The sequence below is a fragment of the Ammodytes marinus genome, assembly GCF_949987685.1.
Source record: "Ammodytes marinus genome assembly, chromosome: 21".
NCBI lineage: Eukaryota > Metazoa > Chordata > Actinopteri > Uranoscopiformes > Ammodytidae > Ammodytes > Ammodytes marinus.
The window spans coordinates 1,004,367-1,029,371 of record NC_137225.1 but is presented as its reverse complement, the minus strand read 5'-3'; the positions used below and the strand labels follow the sequence as shown (position 1 = coordinate 1,029,371).

Here is a 25,005-nt window from a genome sequence, read left to right as displayed (position 1 = left end):
AAAATGTTGCCCCGTGCTCAGCACTACTTAGCACCGGGTTTCGGTAGGCTACCCATCCCCTAAGCCTGTGTGTGTGTGTGTAAATGTCCCTTTTCAGTCACTTATTGCACTTTCTGCTCCTACATTCGCATACTAGACCTCTTCTCACAACAGACAAAGGTGCCGTGTGAATGTCAAAATGTAGGCATTTAAATTGGCTACTGGTCCCTGAATTGTTTTTAAATTAATATGCAGGTCCTTGGAACAAAAAAAGGTCGGGAGCCCTGCTATAATGCTTCATGTATTTCACTATAAATAGGCTACATTAAATCTTAACGGTTAACCGGTTAATAACCGTTAATTCTGGTGGTTAACCGGTTAAAGAAAAAAATCTAAATGGCCATCCCTAATTACGTTAACTTTAAAATCTACTTTTTTTTCACTTGTGTTACACCATAAGAAAATAAAACATGCGTAGCTTTTTTTTCCACATATGAATTGAGATTCAAGTGGCCCTTAAATATTCCCCTTGGCCATGTCCGACCTAAGTGATTCTCACTCAACCAGATTGAAATCAATATGACAAGAACGCATGGATCTAAGGAGCACTTGTTGTAGTCCATTTTCGGAAATAATGTAATTTCATGCTAGAGACTCACGTCAGTAATACTAGCCGTCGTGCAATGACGTCGATTAGGAAAAGTGGAGTCGAATTCATTTTAAACAGTGCTGTCTTTTCCTATGTTCGAACGGATGCACCTTTTCATCTCTTCTTGATGATGGTTTCCACAAAGGTAAAGTAAAGGAGGTTAGGTTAGGAGATTTGACTATTAGTAGAGGCCCCTGGCTTTAAGACCAGTTGGTGCAACCGGATACAGCCTGGCATTTAATTGCCAGTTGATTAGGCAATTATCTTCAAATACGTTAATATACATGTGCGACAGACATTTTCAACAGAGCTGTGTGAATGTTATTGTAGGTTCAAATGTCTCTTTAAAGGTTAAATTCTGGAGAAGTGGAGTAAATTCAAGATGTAGGCTATTATTGCCAACACTGTGGCGGTAAGGTAGGCCTTTTTATAAAGGCTTGTGCTTTTGTGTGCATGGCGAACATTTGAATGTGGAGTATGATACTGCACAACAAACTTCTATTTAGCTGTTTTCAAGGTCTTATAATACTGGCTATAGAAGGATGAGAAAGTGCAATCAGGCAGCGCAAAGCATGATTTAGTTCATTCAGATCCTACTCTGGGGTTGAAGGTGTGCCAACCTATAATATTCTACTGTACATTTTGGTAACTTATAGTTTGCATAGCCTAATCTTCCCATGGTACAGGCTTCATCTGTTGCCACCAGTGTTGCCAGTTGATAACAGCTTTAAATTACCTTTAAAATCTTGTTCTAGTTATGTTCTAAATGCACACACACATAGCCAACACACACACACACACACACACACACACACACACACACACACACAACACATCTATTACTTTGAGTGTTAGTTTCATTCAACTTGAGTCATCATAAGCTATAAAGAAGAAAGATGACAAAGTAGGCTAAAACTGCAGGTTTGCAGTGTGCGCATGTGCTCACCAGTCATGGGATGAACAGACAACCACCTCCTTAACATGGAAAGTTACAACTACCTTTTTGCTGCTGAAATACAGTACAATAGTAGCCTAACAGTACAATAGTATGTACAGCACCCTCCTCTGGCCACCGTAAGTAACCGCAGCCGCTGTGGTCGGAACTCAAGCGAGCTAACATGAACTGGACGGGGGAGGAGATAGTGAAGGGGATAAAGAGCAACAGGACATTCACACATCGGGCTTTATGTGTATAATAACATTATATTCTGAAGCGGAAGCATATAGGCCTGCTACGGTAAGCGAAATTCCTTGTCATCCATGCGTCACTTTAGCGTCGTCCTCACAGGTTGGCCGTCCTAGCCTACTAGCTAACGTTGAGGTAACGTTATAGCGTTGAGTACTCGCCAACACCGTTCAAAACATGTATCGGTTAAACGCTGCCTTATTTACTATTAGCAAAATTCACGAAAGACATTTGACGAACTATTGGGGCTTGCTACTCGATTCGGCAGTCATGTAGTAGGCTATTTTAAGAAGCACTTATATCTGCAGTATTGTATACAGTATTTAGTTGAGTACCCGGTATATCCTAGCTGTTTTGTTCTCAAGTCGTAGCAGTTGTGTCAGATCGAAAAAGCAGGTTGACTACATTACCACAGTTTATTAACAGAGTTCGTACTGTCTGGTGAATGGAAGTCATCTATCGCAGTCAGGTTAGCTCGCTTGCTAACTCCACCAAATGCAAGCTGCATCGTCAGTCACCTGGCTTTAAACAGACGCGACTTCAAGTATTAACGCAGGACATTTAAAACCAGAAAGACTGCATTTTGTTGTCAAGTCGGCTGCAGTGTTTAGCAGGCGAACTTCATGAGCAATACATGATGCCATGTTGTCAACTCCTTTCTTGTATTAATTCTTTCTCTGCACGTCCGTAGTGTCCAATACATCAACATAATTCAATCTTTGTATGCACCAATGATCCTTTCATGTCATGTCTAATCATACGGCGCGGCTCATGGCTGTCACAGGCTCCCTAGATGCTGAATTCACGTGAACACGTTTGATAGCTAGTTGCCACCCTCAGTCTAAAACACACATTGATTTCAGGCTCTTCCAGAGGAAGCCAACAGGCAGCTTCCCCCTCGAATCAAAGCTTAGCATCATAGTCTCATTCCCGATAGCAGCATTCACTGGGACTGGTCATAATAAAGTTGGAGCAGTTGATAAAAGCCAGTCAATGGACTAGAAGACAAGATGATCATATTGACTGCAGGTCTTAAAAGGCTTTTCCATTATATATTTGATTTGCCATGCCCAAATCCATAAATTATGAATGACATGTGTGGCTCATGTCAATAATTCATCTGCTCTCACAGTCTGGTGCCCTTTTTTCGGGATAATGTGCATAGGCCTGTCACGATAACAAATTCTTCTGTGCGATTAATTGCACCAGAAATTATTGCGATAAGCGATAATATTGCCGTTTTGAGACCATTTTCAACTAATATAATGATAAAGGCATGATAATGCAAGTACACCCTTTAGAAGATCAATCAACTTTTATTTTTAAAGAACACTGGAACTGGACGTCTGGAAGACATTTAAAATGTCCAGAATAAATTAACAAAACAACCAAAAACAATAAATAAAATTGACTCAGTCTATTTGTTTTTTCCCAAGCTGGGAAAACTGCATCGGGTGATTGCGTTTAAGGTGAAGATTCAGTGTATGTTGTATTGGCGCGTTTGGTTGATATTAGAAAATGCTGTGCTCTCAGCAAGCGCATCATAATTGCGCAGGTCTGAGCAAGACGGCTCCTGCTCAAACAAGGCTATTGTTTTTAAACAAATGCGACATGTCGGCTCGCTCAGGTTAGTTGGTTCGCCCTGGCCGTTGGGTATGAAGCCGATGTGCTACCACACGGCAGCTGTCGCGTTCGGCTTAGACACCAACTTTTTATTCCTCCACATTTTTGTTTTGTTGCTCTCCTCCTCACGGGGCTCTCATGCTGCACTCTGTGTAACGCCAGGGCTCCGCCTCCCACACAGAGACCATGCAAAAAGTGACTGACACGTGACAAGGTGGTTTACTCGTTGTGCCCTCAACTCGGCCTTAAAGGCAGCGCTGCAGGAAAGGCACCATTAAACATCACCGAATGCCCTAACCCTGCGCGCTGCCTTGAAGAATTCAGTTGGGGCAAAAAAAACACCAATCCCGGCGAGAGGGCAGATACACCAGAGTAAAAACGTTTGATATCCAGTCAGTGTCTTTGATAGAGAGAGACACGAGGAAAACAAACAAGCAAATTATCGCAGCTGGCAAAAAATTATCGCTCATTTTAATTTATCGCGCAATTAATTGATTTATTGCATATCGCGACAGGCCTAAATGTGCATTGACATATTATGCGGATATAATTCTGAGGATCCCGTTTTTTGCAGTCTGTATTTAGATGAGCTTAGTCAATTTTGGTCATTATATATATAAAAAAAAATACATTGAGTAAATGCATTTTGTCTTGTCTTATGTGTTCAGAGTCTTGGTCAGCCCCCCACGGTGAGCATTACTGCTTCCCTTGATCATCACAAAGTGTCACTGTGAGTTATACCTCACTAAGTACTGTCGTCGTGGCAGGGGGGCGCGGGGCTACTGCACGTGCAGCTCAGGAAGAAGATGGCATCACCATTTGTGCCTGTCCCCGTGCCCTTGGACAGAGTGTCGTCTGGAGGTAGCAGCAGCAAGCTGAGGCGGCCACAGCGGGCTTCGTCGCTGGGCAGCGTCTCCAGCAACTCAGCTAGGGGGGCAGAATGTGGAGGACCGGGATCCCAGCGTCATTCCCGCGGCATGGACAGGGCCGGCCGGAGCAGGACCCCGCCGCCCCTCCAGAGCCCTGCGACACGGGCCAGGGTGATGAACGGCACCGTGGAGGCGTCCGTAGAATACTCCAGCTGCCCACGCTCCATCTCTGATCCTGTGGGTAGTCAGAAAGAAGATGAGGAGAGGCCCATTACCCCCACAGTGCTGGGGTATGAAGTCATGGAGGAGAGGGCAAAGTTCACGGTATGAAAACCAGACAAATGCATTATACCATCCGTGACTAATAGGGGTGTAACGATACACGTATTTGTACCGGACCGTGACGTGGCACTTCTGGGTGGTTTAGGGCTACAACTAACGATTATTTTGATAATCGATTAATCTGTCGATTATTTTCTCGATCAATCGATTATTAATCGATTAGTGTTTTGGTCCGTAAAATGTCAGAACATGGTGAAAAATGTTGATCAATTTTCCAAAGCCCATGTTGACGTCCTCAAATGTATTATGTCCAAAACACACAGATATTTCAGTTTTCTGTCATAATAGGATTAAAGAAACCAGAAAATATTCACATTTGAGAAACTGAAATCAGAGAATTTGGAAAAAAAAATATTCAAAAATTACTCGAAACGATTAATCGATTATCAAAATAGTTGGCGATTATTTTAATATTCGATTAATAATTGATTAATCGTTGCAGCTCTAGGGTGGTTACAGAGGTGAACCGCGGCCCGTAAATGTGGCGTACATAGCGTTAATATGTATGGCAAATGTACAGACTTGTTTTGCGGTGTGGAACTTAAAACTTGACGTCGGGACCGTGTGTGGGATAACTTTATAAGAGAACATCAGAGCTTAAGAGGGCTGCAGCAATATTTAATTTTTTTATAGTCAAAAAGACCCTTGTAGATGACATACCCTTTGTTTACATACCAGCTGACAGAGCCTGCTAAGCATTAACACTGTATATTTTTTCAGTCCAATTTTAGTTTATGCTGCACCTACACTTGTATGTAAGAAGTATTTTATTTATTGGAAAATTGCAGCAGTATTCTTTTTATATTTGTTTATTTGTATGTTTCATACTGACAGCTAAAACTATTAATTTTTCACCTTAAAGAGGACCTATGATACTTTTCGACTTTTATGACCTATAAACGTTGTTATAATGATTTATAGTCATGTTTAACCATACTAGAGCAGGGTTTCTCAACGGGGGCGTTCGTACAACCTAGGGGGGCGCTGGGACCAGGCTGGGACACGAGAGTTTTTTTTTTTAATAAATATATTTTAAACTTTCTTAAAAATCTTATAAATCTTTTGACAGCAAAAATAGGTTACCTGAAATAAACAGCCTATTTTAACTTTTCATGTTTCTAACCCCTCGACCTCTTTTTAACTATTCTCTCCAATGTTCTGCGGTCTGCTGACTGTCATTCTTAGAAAAGAGAAGGCTCTGCAGACAGCCAATCAGAGGTCTTTGAGTCAGAACAACCAGCCAATCAAAGCCTTAGCGGCAGAGGAATCAGCCAATCACAGACTAGTATAATGACGTTTACTGATATTGCTAATGCTAGCGCAGCGAAATTCAAACTTAAACTAACTATTGTCTCTGAGGTGGAGAAAACACAGAGTAATCAGCCAAAGCATGGAGTTAACTAACACACAAGCAGAACCATGTTAAAGACACAACCCTCATATGTTGGAGAGGGACGATATACTAAACGCTGTGCACCGCGAGAGGCTCACTGAAGCATGTACAGCAGCCCTGGCAACACGCACCGTCTCCATCCTACTCTGCACTGTTAAACTGAAAGCTAAACTATCAGGTGAGGGAGGGGCCGATCGCACGGCTGGATGAAAGGTTTGCTGCATTTAAAAGCCTTCACGTCTTCACGTGCGGTACAATGATAGTTTAACTAGGATTATTTTGTTTTAATGATAAAGGGAAGCAATGTTTGTTGTTATCATGTAGTCGCAATGTGTTAACTCCTCCTGTCGATCATTCACTGTGTTAGTTTCCGGTATTGTGCCGTAAAAATAAAAGCCCCCCGCGATATTTCTTTTCTTTTCTCTCCTTTCCCTATCTATTTTTTTACTCAGTAACGCAGGTGATATAAAATGTAGCGAAGTACAATACTTCACAATAAACATAAAAGTAAAAGTAAAAGTAGGCTATAGGTTTTAAAAATCACTTAAAAAATTACAAGTACACGAAAAAACTACTCAATTACAGGAACGCGAGTAAATGTAATTCGCTACTTTACACCCCTGATTACAACCAATGCTGATAGTGTTTTTTCTTTTTATGCAACCAGCCACCTGACAGTGGGTTAAATCTGCCTATCATAGAACAGGCTCATATTGGGATTTCTTTTAAATAATTCTTATAAGAAACCAAAACAGCACAGAAAATATGTTTTATTGTTGATAGAGGATGTAGCCAAAACATATTCTTAATTGTGTGTGTGGTTTTTTTTTGGGGGGGGGGGGGGGGGCGCTAGAGTATCTCGGTAAGGTTAGGGGGGCGTTTGCTCAAAAAAGGTTGAGAACCACTGATACTAGAGCAGGGGTGTCCAAACTACGGCCCGCGGGCCAACTGCGGCCCGCGGCCCGCTTTTTATTGGCCCGCGGCCGATTTTAAGAATATAATGTAATATGGCCCTTTAAAAAAAAAAAAAAAAAAATTTTTTTTTTTTTTTTTTTTTTGCATTTCTTAGTTAACCCACTAGTGCAGGGGTGTCAAACACTGATTGATTGGCCTGTGGCACATTTTAAAAATATAATGTAATATGGCGCTTTTAATTTTTAAATAATTTAAATGCACTCATTATATTACAGAGAAATATGTCCCATAAAAGAAAAAGAGCCCATCCCAGAGGACCCTGCATAATATTTTATTTTAAATTAATATTATTATGGAAAATCTATGTCCTTCTCCAATAGCTTCTAATTCATCTGACACAGTGTCTCCATTTTTTTTTCATACAAAATTAATACTTAAAACTTAATTTCCCTCTCAAAGTGCACCAGATTCATGCATTTCGCTTTAAAAACGTAAAAGAAGCTCAAAGCAGTGTGTAGAAGAAGAGTGTCCCGAAAATCTACATAGTTTTTTGTGATGTGATTCCTGTCAGGTTGCTCTATAGCAGTTTTTAACAAGAAATTAAGACCAGAAAAGTAGTATAATAGGATCTCTTTAACTATGAACCATACTGTACCGTACCATGACTTTAGTCAATTTGATCATGTTGAAGCCTGAAGAAACCAGAGGGTTGATAAGTTAAACTGTAGAATGTAGTTTATTAGCATATTTGGTGATGAAAGAATATTGAATCACATTTAAATGTAAACATTTAACTTCACAAACATGCTTTATCTGCCTTAACAAAACAATAAGAGTTAGCTTGCCTTGTAAGTTATTGAAAATAATTTAAGTAAAATGAAAAGCTGTGACTACTGCTCGGTTTGGATATCTGAAAGTGCAGAAGCACAGATTAATATTGTGTGCAAACTATGCCTTCAGTCGGCGACCGTAAACACATACCAGCCCTAATTCAAACCTTTTGAAACTTGCTGATTCACAACATCATTCAGCATTTTATTGACATGTAGGTAGGCAGCATGTGATGCTATTTATCAGGGACCGTATTCACAAAACAATTTAAGGCTGAGAGTAGTTCCTAACTTGCTGATTTAGGAGTTACTCTCAAAAATAAGGGGCGTTTCACTCCTTGAAGCGGTGCGGGAAAGCTATAGTGTGAGTGGCCACAGCTTGTATTTTGGTCACATCTAACACTGGACTGTAAGGCCTATATAAAAGTGTTGTACCTTTGCTGTCTTTGGGTTAAAAAAAACTCCTTCAACACAGTATCCGTCTAGTCCAAAAAAAATCTGTCAGCTGCTGCTGCTGCAGACGGTGTGCAGACGGGCTCGGAGAGTTGGCATCGGCGCATCAGCAGTCATTCAAAGCAGTGATAGTAATCACACAACCGAACGGTGTAGAAAGTCCCGTCAGTTAAAAATAGTAATCACGTTTTTAAATCCATGTTAAAATCGGAAGGATATAGAGCTCGCAAACATGTCTCATGTGATGTGTTTCCCGAAAATCTACATGTTTTTTTGTGATGTGATTCGTGTCAAGTTGCTCTATAGCAGTTTTTAACAAGAAATTAAGACCAGAAAAGTAGTATAATAGGAGATCTTTAAGGAGTCTCGAAAATGGTATCAATACCAATACAAATTAACGATCTCCTGTCATCTGAGAGAAATTAAGATGATTGAATTTTTTTAACCGTTAGTATTTACCGGCTAAAAATCTTATCAGTTGACTGGTTTACCATGGACATCCCTTATATACTGTATAAATGTATATCATACATTGTATGTTTTTTTTGTGTTATCCCAGTTAAGTTTATTTTTTATCATTTAATATTACTTTTAATAGTTCCGGGACATTGGAGCAATAACCTGGTGTTTTGACACTTCAGTCTGCACTGTGAATTTGAAGTAATGTTCAGTTTTTGAATAAAGATGCGGCAATTACAAATGTTTTCTTTTTTTTATCCGATTCATCAGCCCCTTTTACACAGAGATTGCGGCATATTGACGGAACAACATCACTCCAATATGCCGGCTTTGCTTGCTTCTGTGTTATTTACACAGAACCAAGCAAAAAAACTGCACAGCAGCTGCCAATATTCAGACTTCAGAATTTGCATCAAAGCCCTAATGATCATAAAAGCAAGAGGCTTTATTTAAACGATGTCCGTGGTGGTTATTGTAATTTGTTCGGCTGTAGACTGAAACTAACGGAGGGAGGCAGATCACTGTATATTTTCTCTAGGGCTGTCAAGCGATTAAAATAATTAATCTAATTAATTACAGGCTCTGTGATTAATTAATCTAAATTAATCGCATACTTATACGACACTTTTGTGCCTGTTTATAAACAACTGTAGGCCTATAGGCTACCATTCATCTCTCTCTCTCTCTCTCCCCCTCCCCCTCCCCCTCCCCCTCTCCCCCTACCCTCAGCCAGGTTTCTACATGAAATACATTTAGGAAAAAAAGCACAAAAAAAACAAGCAGGCTAAATCACACACACACACACAAAGGAGGAAAAAAGACAGGCATATGCTAGGAAGAGTGAGAGGGGGCAGGTGTCCGTTTGCAGGAGATGATCGCAGCTAGCAAACAAAAGTGATACACGGAGGAAGATTGAGAGATAGGCCTACTGTTTTGAACCTACATTGTTAATGTAACACCCACTAAATCAATAATGCACAGACACTGCGGAGAATAACATAAGACGTATTCCTACCTTCATGCTTATTTGCCCGGAGCAGCCCATCACACATCCATAGAGCCCTTTTCCCTGCTTCTTTCTTTACTCTTTAATCCAGTGCGGGCCGTGTACGCAAGCTACAGGTGCAGCTCCGCTATCGTCTCACCTCTTTTGCACCGGGTCAAAGGGCAATATAGAAGTGCGATTAATCTGCGTTAATTTTTCTGTGATTAATTAATCAAAATGAACGCGTTAATTTGACAGCCCTAATTTTCTCTAGTCGCGCTGTCAGTTTGGCGACATGGCTCTGTGTATCCAGGCTCAAGAAATGCAATCCGATCGTGGAAGCCTTCCACATCAACAACGTTAACGGGCAGGATATCCCCGGTCAATTTTAGCCGTAAAGCCACAGGGCTTTTCTGTGCGGCGGCTCACACTGGCGAGGTGTCACTGTGAATGACACCGTTACCCACCGCCACGGAGTTTCAACTGGTAACTTGCTATTTCGCTTGTGCAAGGCGTTTGTGTTTCAATTTAACATCAGTCTCGGGCGAGTAGGCTACTTTAACTTTATGCTGAATAAACCATTGCACTGCAATCGCTGAAAGCGAAAGTGTTCCGACGGGGGCGGGGCAGAGCGCACCCAGAAGGGTTCGCTGCATTTACCACACAAGACACGGCGTGCAACACAATAATCGGTTTACTACGATTATCTTGTTTTCATGATCGAGGGAAGCCAAAATTTTCAATTAATCGCCCAGCCCTGCTCCTTCCTATATCCGTCTATCTTTATCCCTCCACTGCACACTCAGTCACTACTATCCATGCTAAAAGGAAGCAGGATTATAACCTCATTTAGCACATTATTTTTAAATATTTTATGTTATTTATTTTGTATTTTTCTCCCCCATCTAATTTTGACGATTTTTAGAAAAATGTGTTGGTTTGTAAGCGCTAAGGGAGCATGTTTAATTTAAACCTGTGAACCTTAAAGCTGCAGTTGAGAGTTTCAGCCGTTGGGATTCCAACAGCTGTTTTCCCAACGCTCTACCTGCTGTAGCGCCGATATATTTATTCCCCTAATAAACCATAGCTGCGATCAGACCCGACCTGACACAACAGCGATCATGTCCTCACAAAAACAACAACAACACGGCCAACAATTGTGCCAAAACACAAATTAACAGCAACTGAACGGAACAAATAGCCTTAAAACAGCATTGCAGATTCACACAAACAGCAAGGGAGCACCATACCAAACACATTTACAGCAGCATTGTGTGCACAGCAGTACAAAATAAAGGCAAGTAGCCTACATTACCCTACAGGGCTCAACGCTAAGGTTTTTTTTCACTTGCCCGGTCGGGCAAGTGGGTCTGAATTCTACTTGCCCGAAGTCAATTTTGACTGGTCCCTATACATTTTTTTTTTCTATTAGTCGTGTTCAAATAATTGTTATATTATTTCTTTATTGACAATGTATAAACAAATCATGGACAGTATTATAGATGAGTTAAGGGTCATACTGAAAGTGGAGGCTATTATTCAAATATTATTTGAGTTGGAACATTTGTAATCTTTTTTTTTCTAAACCTACAATAACTGCAAACGAGACATGTTTTATGCAAACAAAAATCATGTTAAGAACTTTAACAGAACTTATTTTTATTTGTTTTACCTTATTCCTTTTACAACAGCAATTATTTAAAACTTCTTTCTGCAAAACATTTTTTTAGGCCTACAACAATCTGTTTTTTTTTTTTTTTACTATAGGCTATTATTTTAATGTGTGTATGAGTTATTTTGATTTGATTAAAAAAAAATTGGCCCAGGACAGGCCGTGTTTTGAACTCTTTTCCAGTAGCTTACTTTTAAGCTTCCACTGCCTGAAGTCAGACACCTCTGGCCCATTTATTGAGATCTATGCAGGCTGTAAAGATGTTCCTCTGATAACTGTTGCTGATGTTTGTGTTGAACTGCACATTAACTGGTAGTAGGCTACTAGCAGCAGAGCTAACGTTAGCATCCTCGCTACTACTAGATTTACGTTGGGTGCATAATGCATTTAAAAAACGCGGATATTTTCGCTGCTTTTCAGACGGTCGGGGTCGACTTCACTCCATTTATAATTTACTCGTTGGCTTTTGGACTTTCTGTCACACCAACCTACTGCGTGTAGTTCTCTTCTCTACCTCTCTAACTGTGTGTGTGTGTGCTCACCGGTGTTGTGCCGAGTCTGCGTGTGTATGTGTGTGTATCGGCGGTGGAGCCCCGCCCCCCCCTTCACAAAACGGAGCAGAGAGGAGAGGAGAGATGCAACGTAGCAGACACTACGCGCACACAAATTAGCGTTAATGTAATAATTAGCACCAGTTAAATATGAAAATAGACCATAGATAGATTACTTGTAGGCTATTTGGCGATTCAAAAAATTAAAATAAGAAACATGATATATATTTTTATTATTCAAGAATTTCAGCGGAACCTCCCGGTTGCCCGGCCGGGCATGCCAGTTGTCATAGTTACTGGCCCGACATGGCATTTTACTTGCCCCGGGACGTCGGGCAATCCTTATTGTCGAGCCCTGCCCTACCTGGCTTTGACGGGACCGTGGCTGGCGTAGATAAACACCGGCGCTTCGCTGTACTTTTCGTGAAAGTTCCCCGGACTTAGCCGTTATGTTTTGGTTCATTATATGGAGGTGGTGGCCGCACACAACCGGGTGAGTTAACTAATGCTATCCGACCGGTGCCAACTTGGTTTATCGGCTAAAGCAGGGGTGTCCAAACTTTTTTCACTGAGGGCCACATACAGAAAAATCTACGAAGGGCCGGGCCACTTTGCAAAAATAACACATTTATCAGGACATGTAGCTGCTCTGATGTTTAGTTTCATAGTGTCTTCGTAAATTGTAATCCTTCTTCACGGCAACACTTTCCTTACACATTTCCCCTCTTGTTTATATGCCAATGATACACCCAGTCTTTTCTGCCTTTGCGTCCAATGTCCAGCAGGGTGAAAATAGTATCCAGCCGAGGTCCCGACCCTCCTAGGTGGGTCCGGGGGTATGCCCATTTCACTTTAATGTTTTTAAAGTGAAATGCATGAATCTGGTGCACTTTGAGAGGGAAATTAAGAGGCTAAATCTGAAGAATTTTGTATGAAAAAAAAATGGAGACACTGTGTCAGATGAATTAGAAGCTATTGGAGAAGGACACATAGATTTTCCATAATAATATTAATTTAAAATAAAATATTATGCAGGGTCCTCTGGGATGGGCTTGTTGCTCTTTTTCTTTAATGGGACATATTTCTCTGTAATATAATGAGTGCATTTAAATGATTTAAAAATTAAAAGCGCCATATTACATTATATTTTTAAAATGTGCCACGGGCCAATCAATCAGTGTTTGACACCCCTGCACTAGTGGGTTAACTAAGAAATGCAAAAAAAAAATAAAATCAAAGGGCCATATTACATTATATTTTTAAAATTGGCCGCGGGCCAATGAAAAGCAGCCGTAGTTTGGACACCCCTGGGCTAAAGCACAGCCGCACATATTCACTGAATTAACCAGGAAGCCCATTCTCCTGGCTCATTTTCCACACGTCTTCTAACCCCGAGCGGCTTCATATAGCAACAGCCGCCCGCAAATACATTTCCTCCTCGGTGTTTCTCAGCCTCTGTGTACACACTGTCCTCCCACCGTGTTAAGGTGCGAACACACCAAACGCGGTGGGTGCGGTGGCCATCGCGCTACGCAGCTAGTCTCATTTTCCTTTCAGTAGTCAGTCTGGGTGTACAGTGCATTTCCCAGCTTTCGCCGGAGAATCTACAGTCGTCCAATCAGCGAACAGAGCGAGTGGCTGAGAACGATGACGTCGAAGTCGCGCTCCAGTTTCAGTTGAATGCTGCGTTCCTTTATACTCGGAAGAAGGAGATTTCCGACTTGGTAGTTCCGAGTTCCGACCTGTCTGTGTTCCAGTGCATCTGCTCGCAAAAGTATGGACGCCTAAAACCTTTCTCGTCCAAATAACTAAACGTTAGGCTCTAACAAGTTACTGTTGCCAGGTACCGGTAGATTCGTAGACTACAATATGTAGTGAAGTCGGAAATTTCCGAGTTCCCTGTCCAACTGGAACGCACCGTCAAAAGCCGGCTCATGACACACGTGACGACCAAACGTGATGCGATTGGTTAGCTAATCCAGTAGTTTTAAACTTCGACAGACACCCGCCTCCAAGAAAGTGAACGTTTGCCAATTACAGCACTTCCAGACCTTCTGTACAAATGAAATGAAGTACGATGGTCTGGTTGGACCAGGCTAATTATGTTCCCTAAAGACTAAAAACACAGACTGAAAACAGTCAATGAAGAGCTTGTGCCTTTTGGAATATTAACTGTGCTCATTTGCACTTGAAACAAAATTCAACTGACATAAAAAATACAAAGAAGTCTTCTGTAAAGATAAGACCAACTATCAATTTTGGCAAATTAACCATTTGTTTGCAGACAAAATATCATGTATGCCCTCAGGAAGGATACGAGCTATTTTATGTACATGCTGTTCTAATGTGCAGCGCGCTGTTTATTATTAATATACCGGCCCGTCATCAGACACATTTGCACATCGGTCGCTCCTCAAGTAATCCAAGTCTTTTTTTTGTATGGGCAAAGATCGTTATTTTAAGTGTGTAGTTACAAAGTTTCATGTTTAACTTTAGTGTAGGGTTCGTCTCAACCACCGTGCGTAAAGGGTGCATTAGAACAGCTGACGGGAGGAAAAAGAAAAAGGCTCTCGCCTTTTTAACTCTTTTCCTTTTTTATAAGCCCGCCCGCTGTTCATTATTAATATAACGGCCCGTCATCAGACACATGTGCCGCATGGTTTTTGCACATGGCTGGCGTAGATATAGGCATAAACACCGGTGCTTCGCGGCTGTACTCGTTGTGAAAGTTTCCCGGACTTAGCCGTTATGTTTGGGTTCATTATATGGAGGTGGTGGCCGCACACAACCGGGTGAGTTAACTAACGCTATCCGACCGGTGCTAACTTGGTTTATCGGCTAAAGCACAGCCGCACATATTCACTGAATTAACCAGGAAGCCCATTCTCCTGGCTCACTTTCCCCACGTCTTCTAACTCGACCCCGAGCGGCTTCATATCACCAGCCAGCCGCAAATACATTTCCTCCTCGGTGTTTCTCAGCCTCTGTGTTGTCATCCCACCGTGCCGATGTCCGTGACGTCGGGTCAAGCTCACCGCTGATTGGCCAACGCGGCTAAACGTCACGCGATGGAGCGTTAAAAGTTACATTTTTTGAACTCGTGCGATGGTGCGGTGACGCTTTGGTAACGCGGCTACCGCGCCCAAAGCACCGCTTTACCGCGGCTAACGCATCATCGCGCCTAAACCAATGGTTCCCTATGCAAAAATAGGATTTTTCAACGCCGCCACCGCACCCAACGCGTTTGGTGTGTTCGCACCTTTAGTTGTTGGTATCCGGGGAATGGTAAATTGAGGGTTTTTTGCATAGATAGTATAGTATAGATAGTTTGTTGGTGAAGACATTGCTATTCGCTGTCCGCCGTAGTAGGGCCAAACAGTAGTGTCAGACTTCTAGGGTCGTGAACTCTCACGCAACTGACGCATCAACGTTGTTGCCAAGTGAACGGACAGTCCCACAGCCAATAAGAACAGAGAATCTGAGCCTCACTCTGATTGGTCAAAATTAACATGAGCGGTGGCAATTTTTGGGGGCAGCACACAGAGGCAGGGGGGAGCAAAGTGATGAAAAAATATATTCAGACCACTTCACCTACATATAGCTGAATGGCTATTATGACAGTTTTGCCAAATATTACAGTGAAAAAATTATCAACTCCAGCTTTAACTTTTTTTTTTTTCTTTTTTCTTGGTGAGAAGCATGAATAAACAAACAGAGTTCAATACACAGGTTCCAAAAATGGCAAGACATGGGCATGGCTTTATGCTGCGCTTTTTTTTTTTAGCTTTGAAAATAGATATGTTGTAAGCTTTGGGCATAACCAAAACATATGTGAAAGGTCTGCCTCTGCCGCGTGACAGCGATCACATTGTGGATCAGAATCGGGCTAAATTTCATGAAGTTTGGATTTGCTAAGGTGGGCTCTATGCAATAATTTTAACTGGATCAGACTGAGTCGAGCACAGGATGAGGTGGAATTCACCCTAGCCAAAGCCAATGTCCACCAATCAGCTGCCAATATCATACCCAGTTCTCCTTCCCATTTGGACTTTAACTTGAGGAGTGTATCATTATTAAGTGACATTGTGCCTTGATAAATTACAGATATAAGTCCCTTCTGGGTAGGAGATGGCTCAAAAAGGCTCAGCTTTAACTTTTAAATGTATTTTATTTCATGTCTCTATGTGCTACACAGGCTTAGATATTAAGGTTTTGGTAGACTTGACAATTCGTACATGCATCCTAGATTGCCATAGTCATCAATGGAGGGAGCCACGATATGGATATCTTCCACTGTGTTTCTATCACAAATTCACTCTTAGAGACTCCTTCCCTCTCAGCCAATCACTGTGGGCATAGAAGGTATGAACATGACATCATCCATAGCAACAGGGTCAACCCCGCCCTCTAGTCTTAGTTTAGGAGTATCTCCCGGCCATTCCTTAGTAAAAGTTTTCCTTAAAGGCTTTGTGAATAGGTTTTAAGAAATTCCTCCTAAATATGAACTTTTAGTGCTCCTTAGTAGAGTACTCTTAGCGCTAAGATAAAATGTTTTGTGATACGGCCCCAGAGATATAGTTACAGGACGCTACTTGTACAAAGGGAGTGGACTGACAGGATAGCTCACAGCATGTTGCATGCCAGAGATCATAAGAACCTTAATGTCAACATTTGCTCAGCACACAGACATTTATTATTTGGATAGGAATCTTCTTTAAATGCCTAGGAAGAGAAGGAAGGGCCACGTTGTCCTGCACTCCTCCTAGTTGTTACAGAAGCTGTGTCAGTTAGCTATGTTCTCTTCATTGCAGCAGTTACATTTTAGGGTGTAATTGAGGCCTGGCAAATGGCAACTCTATTGCAGCGATATACAAGGTTCTAGGATGATGTATTTGTGTGTGTGTGTGTGTGTGATGTCTCATCTCTGTTGCAGGTGTTTAAAGTCCTGGTCAGGAAGACTCCAGATGAGAGCTGGGTTGTTTTCAGAAGGTACACAGACTTCTCCAGACTCAACGACAAGGTGTGTTTGGTTGTGTTTATGTTTGTATTGAAAATATGTGCAGTCCCAAAGCCCATACTTATCCGAATCAGCATTTTGTGTTCATTGTTTTGATCAATTTATTACTTACATGTATTCTTTTAATTTGTTTTTGAGTGCTCTGTTAAAGGGATTTGAGATACACAAAGAGGCCTTCTGTTCCCAAATAGCCAAGTCTCTTTTTGGTTTTGTGTCACAGATAACAAAAGGGAAACACAACGGGATGGTGCTGTTTGAGGAAAAATAACCTACAACAACAAAAAATTGTTTCATAAAGATGTCACGAAACAAGCAAAAAAATAATTAATCCGTAGGTCCGCAGAATATATAATATGCGGACCTACAGAAATATTCCTAAACCTATCACTGAAATGCACAATTTGCTAATGCATGTACAGTAGCCCCAGGCAAGGAGGAACAGAGGAGATGGGAACACCCTACATCAAACAAGTGGATAGAGGACAAGAAGGGGTGTGGACATCCGTTCCTCCATTCCTGTGGCTTTTCCACGTAGAAGTCTAAGAGTGCCTTTCCTCATGCACTTACTGTAATTCTAAGAGGACTGATTTATTTTTTAATCACACATGAGCTTAAGCATTTCAATTGTATTCATCATCAATGATGACTACCGTATTTTCCGCACTATAAGGCGCACTTAAAAGCCTTTAATTTTCTCAAAACGACAGTGCGCCTTATTATCCGGAGCGCCTTATACAGTGGCTTGAAAAGTAGTCATACCCCTTGAAATTTTCTACATTTTGTCACGTTACAACCACATACATACATTTATTTTATTGGGATTTTATGTGATACACCAACACAAAGTGGTGCATCATTGTGAAGTGGAATGAAAATGAAACATAGTTTTAAATTGTTTTTATAAATAAAGTGTGGCGTGCAAAAGTATTCAGCCCCCTGAGTCAATGCTTTGTAGAACCACCTATCGCTGCCATTACAGCTGCAAACCTATTGGATTATTTCTCTACCAGCTTTGCACATCTACATACTGATATTTATTGCCCATTCTTCTTTGCAAAATAGCTCGAACTACAGATTCAGCATCAGATTGGATGGAGAGTCTGTCAACAGCAATTTTCAAGTCTTTCTCAATATTCTCAATTGTTTTTAGGTCTGGACTTTGACTGGGCCATTCTAACACATGCCTATGCTTTGATTTAAACCATTACATTGTAAATGTGGCCGTATGTTTAGGGTAGTTGTCCTTCTGGAAGGTGAACCTGCATCCAGTCTCAAGTCTTTTGCAGACTCTAACAGGTTTTATGCCCTGTATTTGGCTCTATCCATCTTCCCATCAACTCTAACCAGCTTCCCTGTATCTGCTGAAGAAAAGCATCCCCATAGCATGATGCTGCCACAACCATGTTTCACTGTGGGGATGGTGTGTATAGGGTGATGTGCAGTGTTAGTTTTCCACCACACATTGCATTTTGCATTAAGGCCAAAAACTTCAACGTGAATCATGCTATGGGGATGCTTTTCTTCAGCAGGTACAGGGAAGCTGGTTAGAGTTGATAAGAAGATAGATGGAGCCAAATACAGGGCATAAAACCTGTTGGAGTCTGCAAAATACTTGAGACTGGGGCAGAGGTTCACCTTCCAGAAGGAAAACTACCCTAAACATACAACCAGATCTACTATGAAATGGTTTAAATCAAAGCATAGTCATGTGTTAGAATGGCCCAAGTCCAGACCTAAAAACAATTGAGAATATTGAGAAAGACTTGACAATTGCTGTTGACAGACACTCTCCATCCAATCTGATGCTGAATCTGAACCTTGAGCTATTTTGCAAAGAAGAATGGACAAAATTAGGGCTGTCAAGCGATTAAAAAAATTAATCTAATTAATTATAGGGTCTGTGATTAATTAATCTAAATTAATCGCATACTTTTATGACACTTTTATACCTGTTTATAAACGGCTGTATAGCCTGCTACAGTTTGTTTCCCTCTCTCTCTCTCTCTCTCTCTCTCGCTCTCCGTCTCTCATAACTTCTGTCTCCACAACAGACAGCGCTGCACTGCCACAGATGCCTATGCTGATTCATTCATCATCGTCGTACTCATAGGCAAAAATATTGACACACACACAGACACACACTCACGGGGCGGGTGTCCGTTTACGCGGGAGACGAGACAGCTAGCAAACAAAATTTGAGACACACGGAGGAAGATTGAGAGATACTGTTTTGAACCTATACATTGTTGCACCCACTAAATCAATAATGCACAGACACTGCGGAGAATAAAGTAAGATGTATTCCTACCTTCATGCTTATTTGCCCGAAGCATCCCATAAACCGTCCATAGAGCCCTCGGCCCCCTGCTTCTCTCTTTACTTTTCTCCCTTTCACCTGTGCGGGCTGTGTATGCAAGCTTCAGGTGCAGCGCGGTGCAGCTGCGCACCACTTTTGCACCGGGTCAAAGTGCGATTAATCTGCGTTAATTTTTTTAATCGCATTAATTTTTCTGTGATTAATTAATCGAAATTAACGCGTTAATTTGACAGCCCTAGACAAAATATATCAGTCTGTAGATGTGCAAAACTGGTAGAGAAATACTCATATAGATTTCCAGCTGTTTTTTTTAAGATAATTTTTTGGCATTTTCAAGCTTTATTTGATAGTACAAAGTTGAAATGGGGAGACAGAGAGAGAGGGGGGATGACCTGCAGTAAATGTTCACGGGTCGGATTTGAACCCGCGACCACTGCAACGAAGGTCGGAGGCAATATGGTACGCGCTCTATCCACTACGCCACCGGAGCGCCCCTAGATTTGCAGCTGTAATGGCAGCGATAGGTGGTTCTACAAAGCATTGACTCAGGGGGCTGAATACTTTTGCACGCCACACTTTTCAGTTTTTTATTTATAAAAAAAATTCAAAACCACTTTTCATTTTCATTCCACTTCACAATGTTGCGCCACTTTGTGTTGGTGTATCACATAAAATCCCAATAAAATAAATGTACGTATGTGGTTGTAACGTGACAAAATGTGGAACATTTCAAGGGGTATGAATACTTTTGCAAGCCACTGTATATGGATCAATTGGTTAATTGGTTGATCCACACTTCTTGTACACGGCGCTCAAGGCACTCAAAATGTTTCAGTATGAAAAACCATTAAAAACTATTTAAAAATAATAAAAAATTTCAGTACGACTGGTAAACTACAAAGCCGCACCGCTTGCAGCATTACGGCTACTGTAGTCAGTAAACTTTTATTTTGAAGCAGAAACACTAAGCGCTTCCTAGTTACTAGCCCTCACACTATTTCCGCCCGACCGCACCAGGCTTTTCTCGCTTGTGTGATAATCAAAGTTAATTTCGGACACTGAAACACATCGGTAACAGACCTGTCGGTGTTTGCACCATGGGCAGAGGATCATATATCCCCGCTGACAGAGCAGTCGAGCCGGCGTTACCCAGGCAGCGCTTGACAGGCTCACGGGATTAGCAGCCGAGCTAGCGGGGCAGTTCGGCTGCTATCCCCTCGGGCTGTTTTGTTGACATTCCCTTTCCATCTGGTGGATGCATAACGCAACCCCTATGCGCCTTATAATCCGTTGCGCCCTATATATGAAAACTGTTCTAAAATAGGCCATTCATTGAAGGTGCGCCTTATAATCCGGTGCGCTTTATAATCCGGTGCGCCTTATAGTGCGGAAAATACGGTAATTACAGTTTTTTTCGATCGCTAACCCACAGTGGGCACAACTGTAGCTCAATGTGCAAAACTCCAACTACAGTCTGCACTACCAACTGTCACTGGAGCTGAACAGTTGACTTCACCAGCAAAATAGGCTCAGTGCAGCAAACACTATGAACCAGCCTCATTGAGATAACACATGCTGTCACTCAGAACACAGAGTATAAACACTAGCATCAAAACCCAATACACAAATTACAAACTTTTAATTTTTACAGCTTTGAATAATTTGAGTTACTTCACACAAATAACGTAATATTTTCTTTGAGGAAAGAGTGAAATTAGTTCACATGAAATTGTTTATTTATAACATACAAGTTATGTTTAGGTAAACAAAAATAAATTAAAATCAGAAGTTTGCTTCAATAGATACATCTTTTTATTTTATTGATAACATTTCCAAATATAGTATTAATCTGTGCAAATAATTGTAATACAGAAATCAATTCCTGTAATGTTGTCATTTACTTTAAGGATGCAACTCTTACGTTTTTGTTAGCTGGAAAATTTGTATTACAGATGCAACTTTAGATCTTTGCAGATTGGGTTGCAACCTGGGCGACTGTGGCTCAGGTGGTTAAGCGGGTTGGCCAACGATCCAAGGGTTGGCGGTTCGATCCCCGCCCGGCCACCTGTGTCATGGTTGTTGTGTCCTTGGGCAAGACACTTCACCCACCTTGCCTGGTGTGAATGTGTATGACTGCTGTATGTTTGAGGTGGTGGTCGGAGGGGCCGTTGGCGCTGAATGGCAGCCACGCTTCCGTCAGTATGCCCCAGGGCAGCTGTGGCTACTCTCGTAGTTTACCACCGCCGGTATGACTGTGTGTGAACGAATTGAACCTGGAACCATGTAAGCGCTTTGAGTCCTTAAGGAATAAAGCGCTATATAAATCCTATCAATTATTAACCTCAACCCTGCCTCTCTCAATGAGAGACCATGATTCACAACAGGGTCTATCAGTGTAGCCCTTACTGTATTTCGTCAGAAATTACAGCTCAATGTCGTCTTCCTTCACACATCCACACTCTCACTGCCACTCTTCTCCCTCCAACAACCTGTTTTCCTTGGTCCATGTAAAAAAAAAAAGTATTTTTGAGCTTTATGTTCACTAACAAGTCTAAAACAAGACACCTTCTTAGTGTTTAAAACTTTTAGTTGAAATTGCAATCAGCAGTGTTTAAAATGCACCAGGCTGAAATCCATTCTGTTTTGAATGTGTGGTTTACAGTTGTGACAGCAGTGTGTTAGCATTTGAACAAAGTGCTAGAAATCCAGTGTTGTGCAGGCTGTGGTTAAGCCATGAGATAAGTGTGTAGAGTTTTGAAAATTGTGTTTAAGCAATGATAAATGAGCTAGAGTTTGGTCCACATGAACCGCTGCTGTGCATAGTGTTGTTAGAGTTTTGCACTTGTCGCTCCAGTTGTGCGCACTGTGGTTTAGTGATCGAAAAAAACTGTATTATCATTGCAGAAATTGGAAATGTGACCACATATTTAAGAAGAGCCATCCATTTGACTCATCCTGTAAAGAAGGGAGACACAAGGAATAAGATATAAGCACATTTAAGCTCAAAAAACTGTGTTTTGCCTTTCAAAGTAAAATTTCCATGATCAAGGTTTTTTGATTATTGTGTCTGAACAATTATAGACACGTTTGAAAACATTTGACACATGTTTTAGTGCTTTGGTATGCTACACTTTGAGTCTATATAGTTAGCACAATGTCAACCCTAAATTGCTGCATCATGCCTATTATCCAAAATTCTGGGGATGGGGTGATTTGTGCGCAAGGGCCTGGGTGAGTTATAAGTAAGTAAGTAAGTAAAATGTATTTATAAAAGCACATTTATGACAGTTTGCACTGTCCAAAGTGCTGTACATAGTGCATTCAGTAGGTAAACAATGAAGGTAAAATAACAATAACCAAAATAAAAGACGTAAAGCCCATACATCCACATAAACACAGATAGTAGTGCAGAGGTAAGTAAGTAGTGCAGAGGTTAATGGGGAGGAAACACCAGGGTGTACATATGGGTTTTGAGCCTTGATTTAAAGGCAGAAATGTAGGGGGAATCACATTTGTCAGGTGGCAGTTGGTTCCACAAGCACGGAGCAACTAGTGCAAAGTACATTTCTGAGAGTTGTGCCAGTGGCATGGCTGTATACGCTGGTCACCAAAAGAAAGTGATAGTCTACAGTAGCTCAGGAGAGAGTGACATCTCAATTCCACTTAACGACACCACTGATGAGAGTTCAGATGGCCAGAAAGATGATGATGGTGACTTTGTCATTGTGACACAATGACGCACAAATCACCCCACTACGTGGGGTGATTTGTGCGACAAGACAACTTTTTTTCCGAAAGCTATATTTCTTAAACAGTTTATTCCAGATCCAAAGTTTTTATTGCCAGGGATGCACAACATCCTGAAATATATGTACATATTTGAGTTGGAGACATAACTGTCAAGGCCTCACTTTAAAATCACTTTGAGTAAAAAGTTGCACAAATCACCCCACCTTCCCCTATATGTATATATGTGTATATATATATATATAGGGGAAGGTGGGGTGATTTGTGCAACTTTTTACTCAAAGTGATTTTAAAGTGAGGCCTTGACAGTTATGTCTCCAACTCAAATATGTACATAGGATGTTGTGCATCCCTGGCAATAAAAACTTTGGATCTGGAATAAACTGTTTAAGAAATATAGCTTTCGGAAAAAAAGTTGTCTTGTCGCACAAATCACCCCACGTAGTGGGGTGATTTGTGCGTCATTGTGTCACAATGACAAAGTCACCATCATCATCTTTCTGGCCATCTGAACTCTCATCAGTGGTGTCGTTAAGTGGAATTGAGATGTCACTCTCTTCTGAGCTACTGTAGACAATCACTTTCTTTTGGTGACCAGCGTATACAGCCATGCCACTGGCACAACTCTCAGAAATGTACTTTGCACTAGTTGCTCCGTGCTTGTGGAACCAAATGCCACCTGACAAATGTGATTCCCCCTACATTTCTGCCTTTAAATCAAGGCTCAAAACCCATATGTACACCCTGGTGTTTCCTCACCATTAACCTCTGCACTACTTACTTACCTCTGCACTACTATCTGTGTTTATGTGGATGTATGGGCTTTACGTCTTTTATTTTGGTTATTGTTATTTTACCTTCATTGTTTACCTACTGAATGCACTATGTACAGCACTTTGGACAGTGCAAACTGTCATAAATGTGCTTTTATAAATACATTTTACTTACTTACTTACTTATAACTCACCCAGGCCCTTGCGCACAAATCACCCCATCCCCAGAATTTTGGATAATAAGCATGATGCAGCAATTTAGGGTTGACATTGTGCTAACTATATAGACTCAAAGTGTAGCATACCAAAGCACTAAAACATGTGTCAAATGTTTTCAAACGTGTCTATAATTGTTCAGACACAATAATCAAAAAACCTTGATCATGGAAATTTTACTTTGAAAGGCAAAACACAGTTTTTTGAGCTTAAATGTGCTTATATCTTATTCCTTGTGTCTCCCTTCTTTACAGGATGAGTTAAATGGATGGCTCTTCTTAAATATGTGGTCACATTTCCAATTTCTTCCACGGTTTTCTAGAAACAAGGGGTTTTGCAACTTCCAAAATGCACAAATCACCCCACCTTCCCCTATATATATATATATATATATATATAGCTATATATATAAAAAAAAAAATGTGTTTGTTTTATTTTTATTTTCTGTAACAGTAATCTGTGTATCTGAATCCGAATTTGATGAAAATGGGGGCAGGACCTGATAAGCCTTTGGCTTCTTCCGTCTCCCCTCGGACAACACAAAGTATGATGTATGAATATTTGCAAGAGAAAATTGTGTATTGTGTGGAATTGTCCGAAAGAATAATAAATAAATAAATAAAATAAAGTAGCTGCACTCACCTGGGCTCTATTTGTAGTGCTAAGGTTTAGACTGATTGGTATTCAATTAGTTTAATTTTTTTTCAAGAAGTGTGTTGGAGAATTTAAAACACAGTGCAAAGCATATATCGTGTTTGTAGGGTTGGTGCTTTGGTTAGGGCATAGTTACAAAAGTTAGAGGTTGTGATGCTGTGGTGATAGCAGTCACTTTTAGTGTTTACAGTATTCGGCAAAAACTGTATTTGTACAAAAATGTGCAATCTACTGTAAATCACAGCAAACAGGAGCTCATCTCTGACCCTTCTATAGCTAACTGCACAAAAGCCTTTTGAGTTTAGAAATTTGATTGGCAGTGTGTTCTGTGTGAGTACCATGAGAGAGAATTCAGGAAGAGTGTGCAAGATATAG

General features: G+C 41.0%; 1 protein-coding gene across 4 annotated transcripts in view; it reads left to right on the top strand.

Annotated features, from left to right (window-relative positions):
• Positions 1 to 1,725: 1,725 nt before the first annotated feature.
• LOC307267545 (sorting nexin-16-like) overlaps positions 1,726 to 25,005 on the top strand; it is a 118,440-nt gene continuing 95,160 nt past the window's right edge. For 3 of the 4 annotated variants that reach the window (XM_080049891.1, XM_080049890.1, XM_080049889.1), the window contains exons 1-3: positions 1,727 to 1,865; positions 4,205 to 4,630; positions 16,840 to 16,926. In XM_080049891.1, coding sequence (XP_079906017.1) covers positions 1,815 to 1,865; positions 4,205 to 4,630; positions 16,840 to 16,926 — 564 coding nt within the window. In that variant the 5' untranslated portion in view covers positions 1,727 to 1,814. Of the gene's footprint in view, positions 1,866 to 4,105; positions 4,631 to 16,839; positions 16,927 to 25,005 lie in introns of all 4 variants that reach the window. The other variant, XM_080049892.1, reaches the window with a different exon arrangement.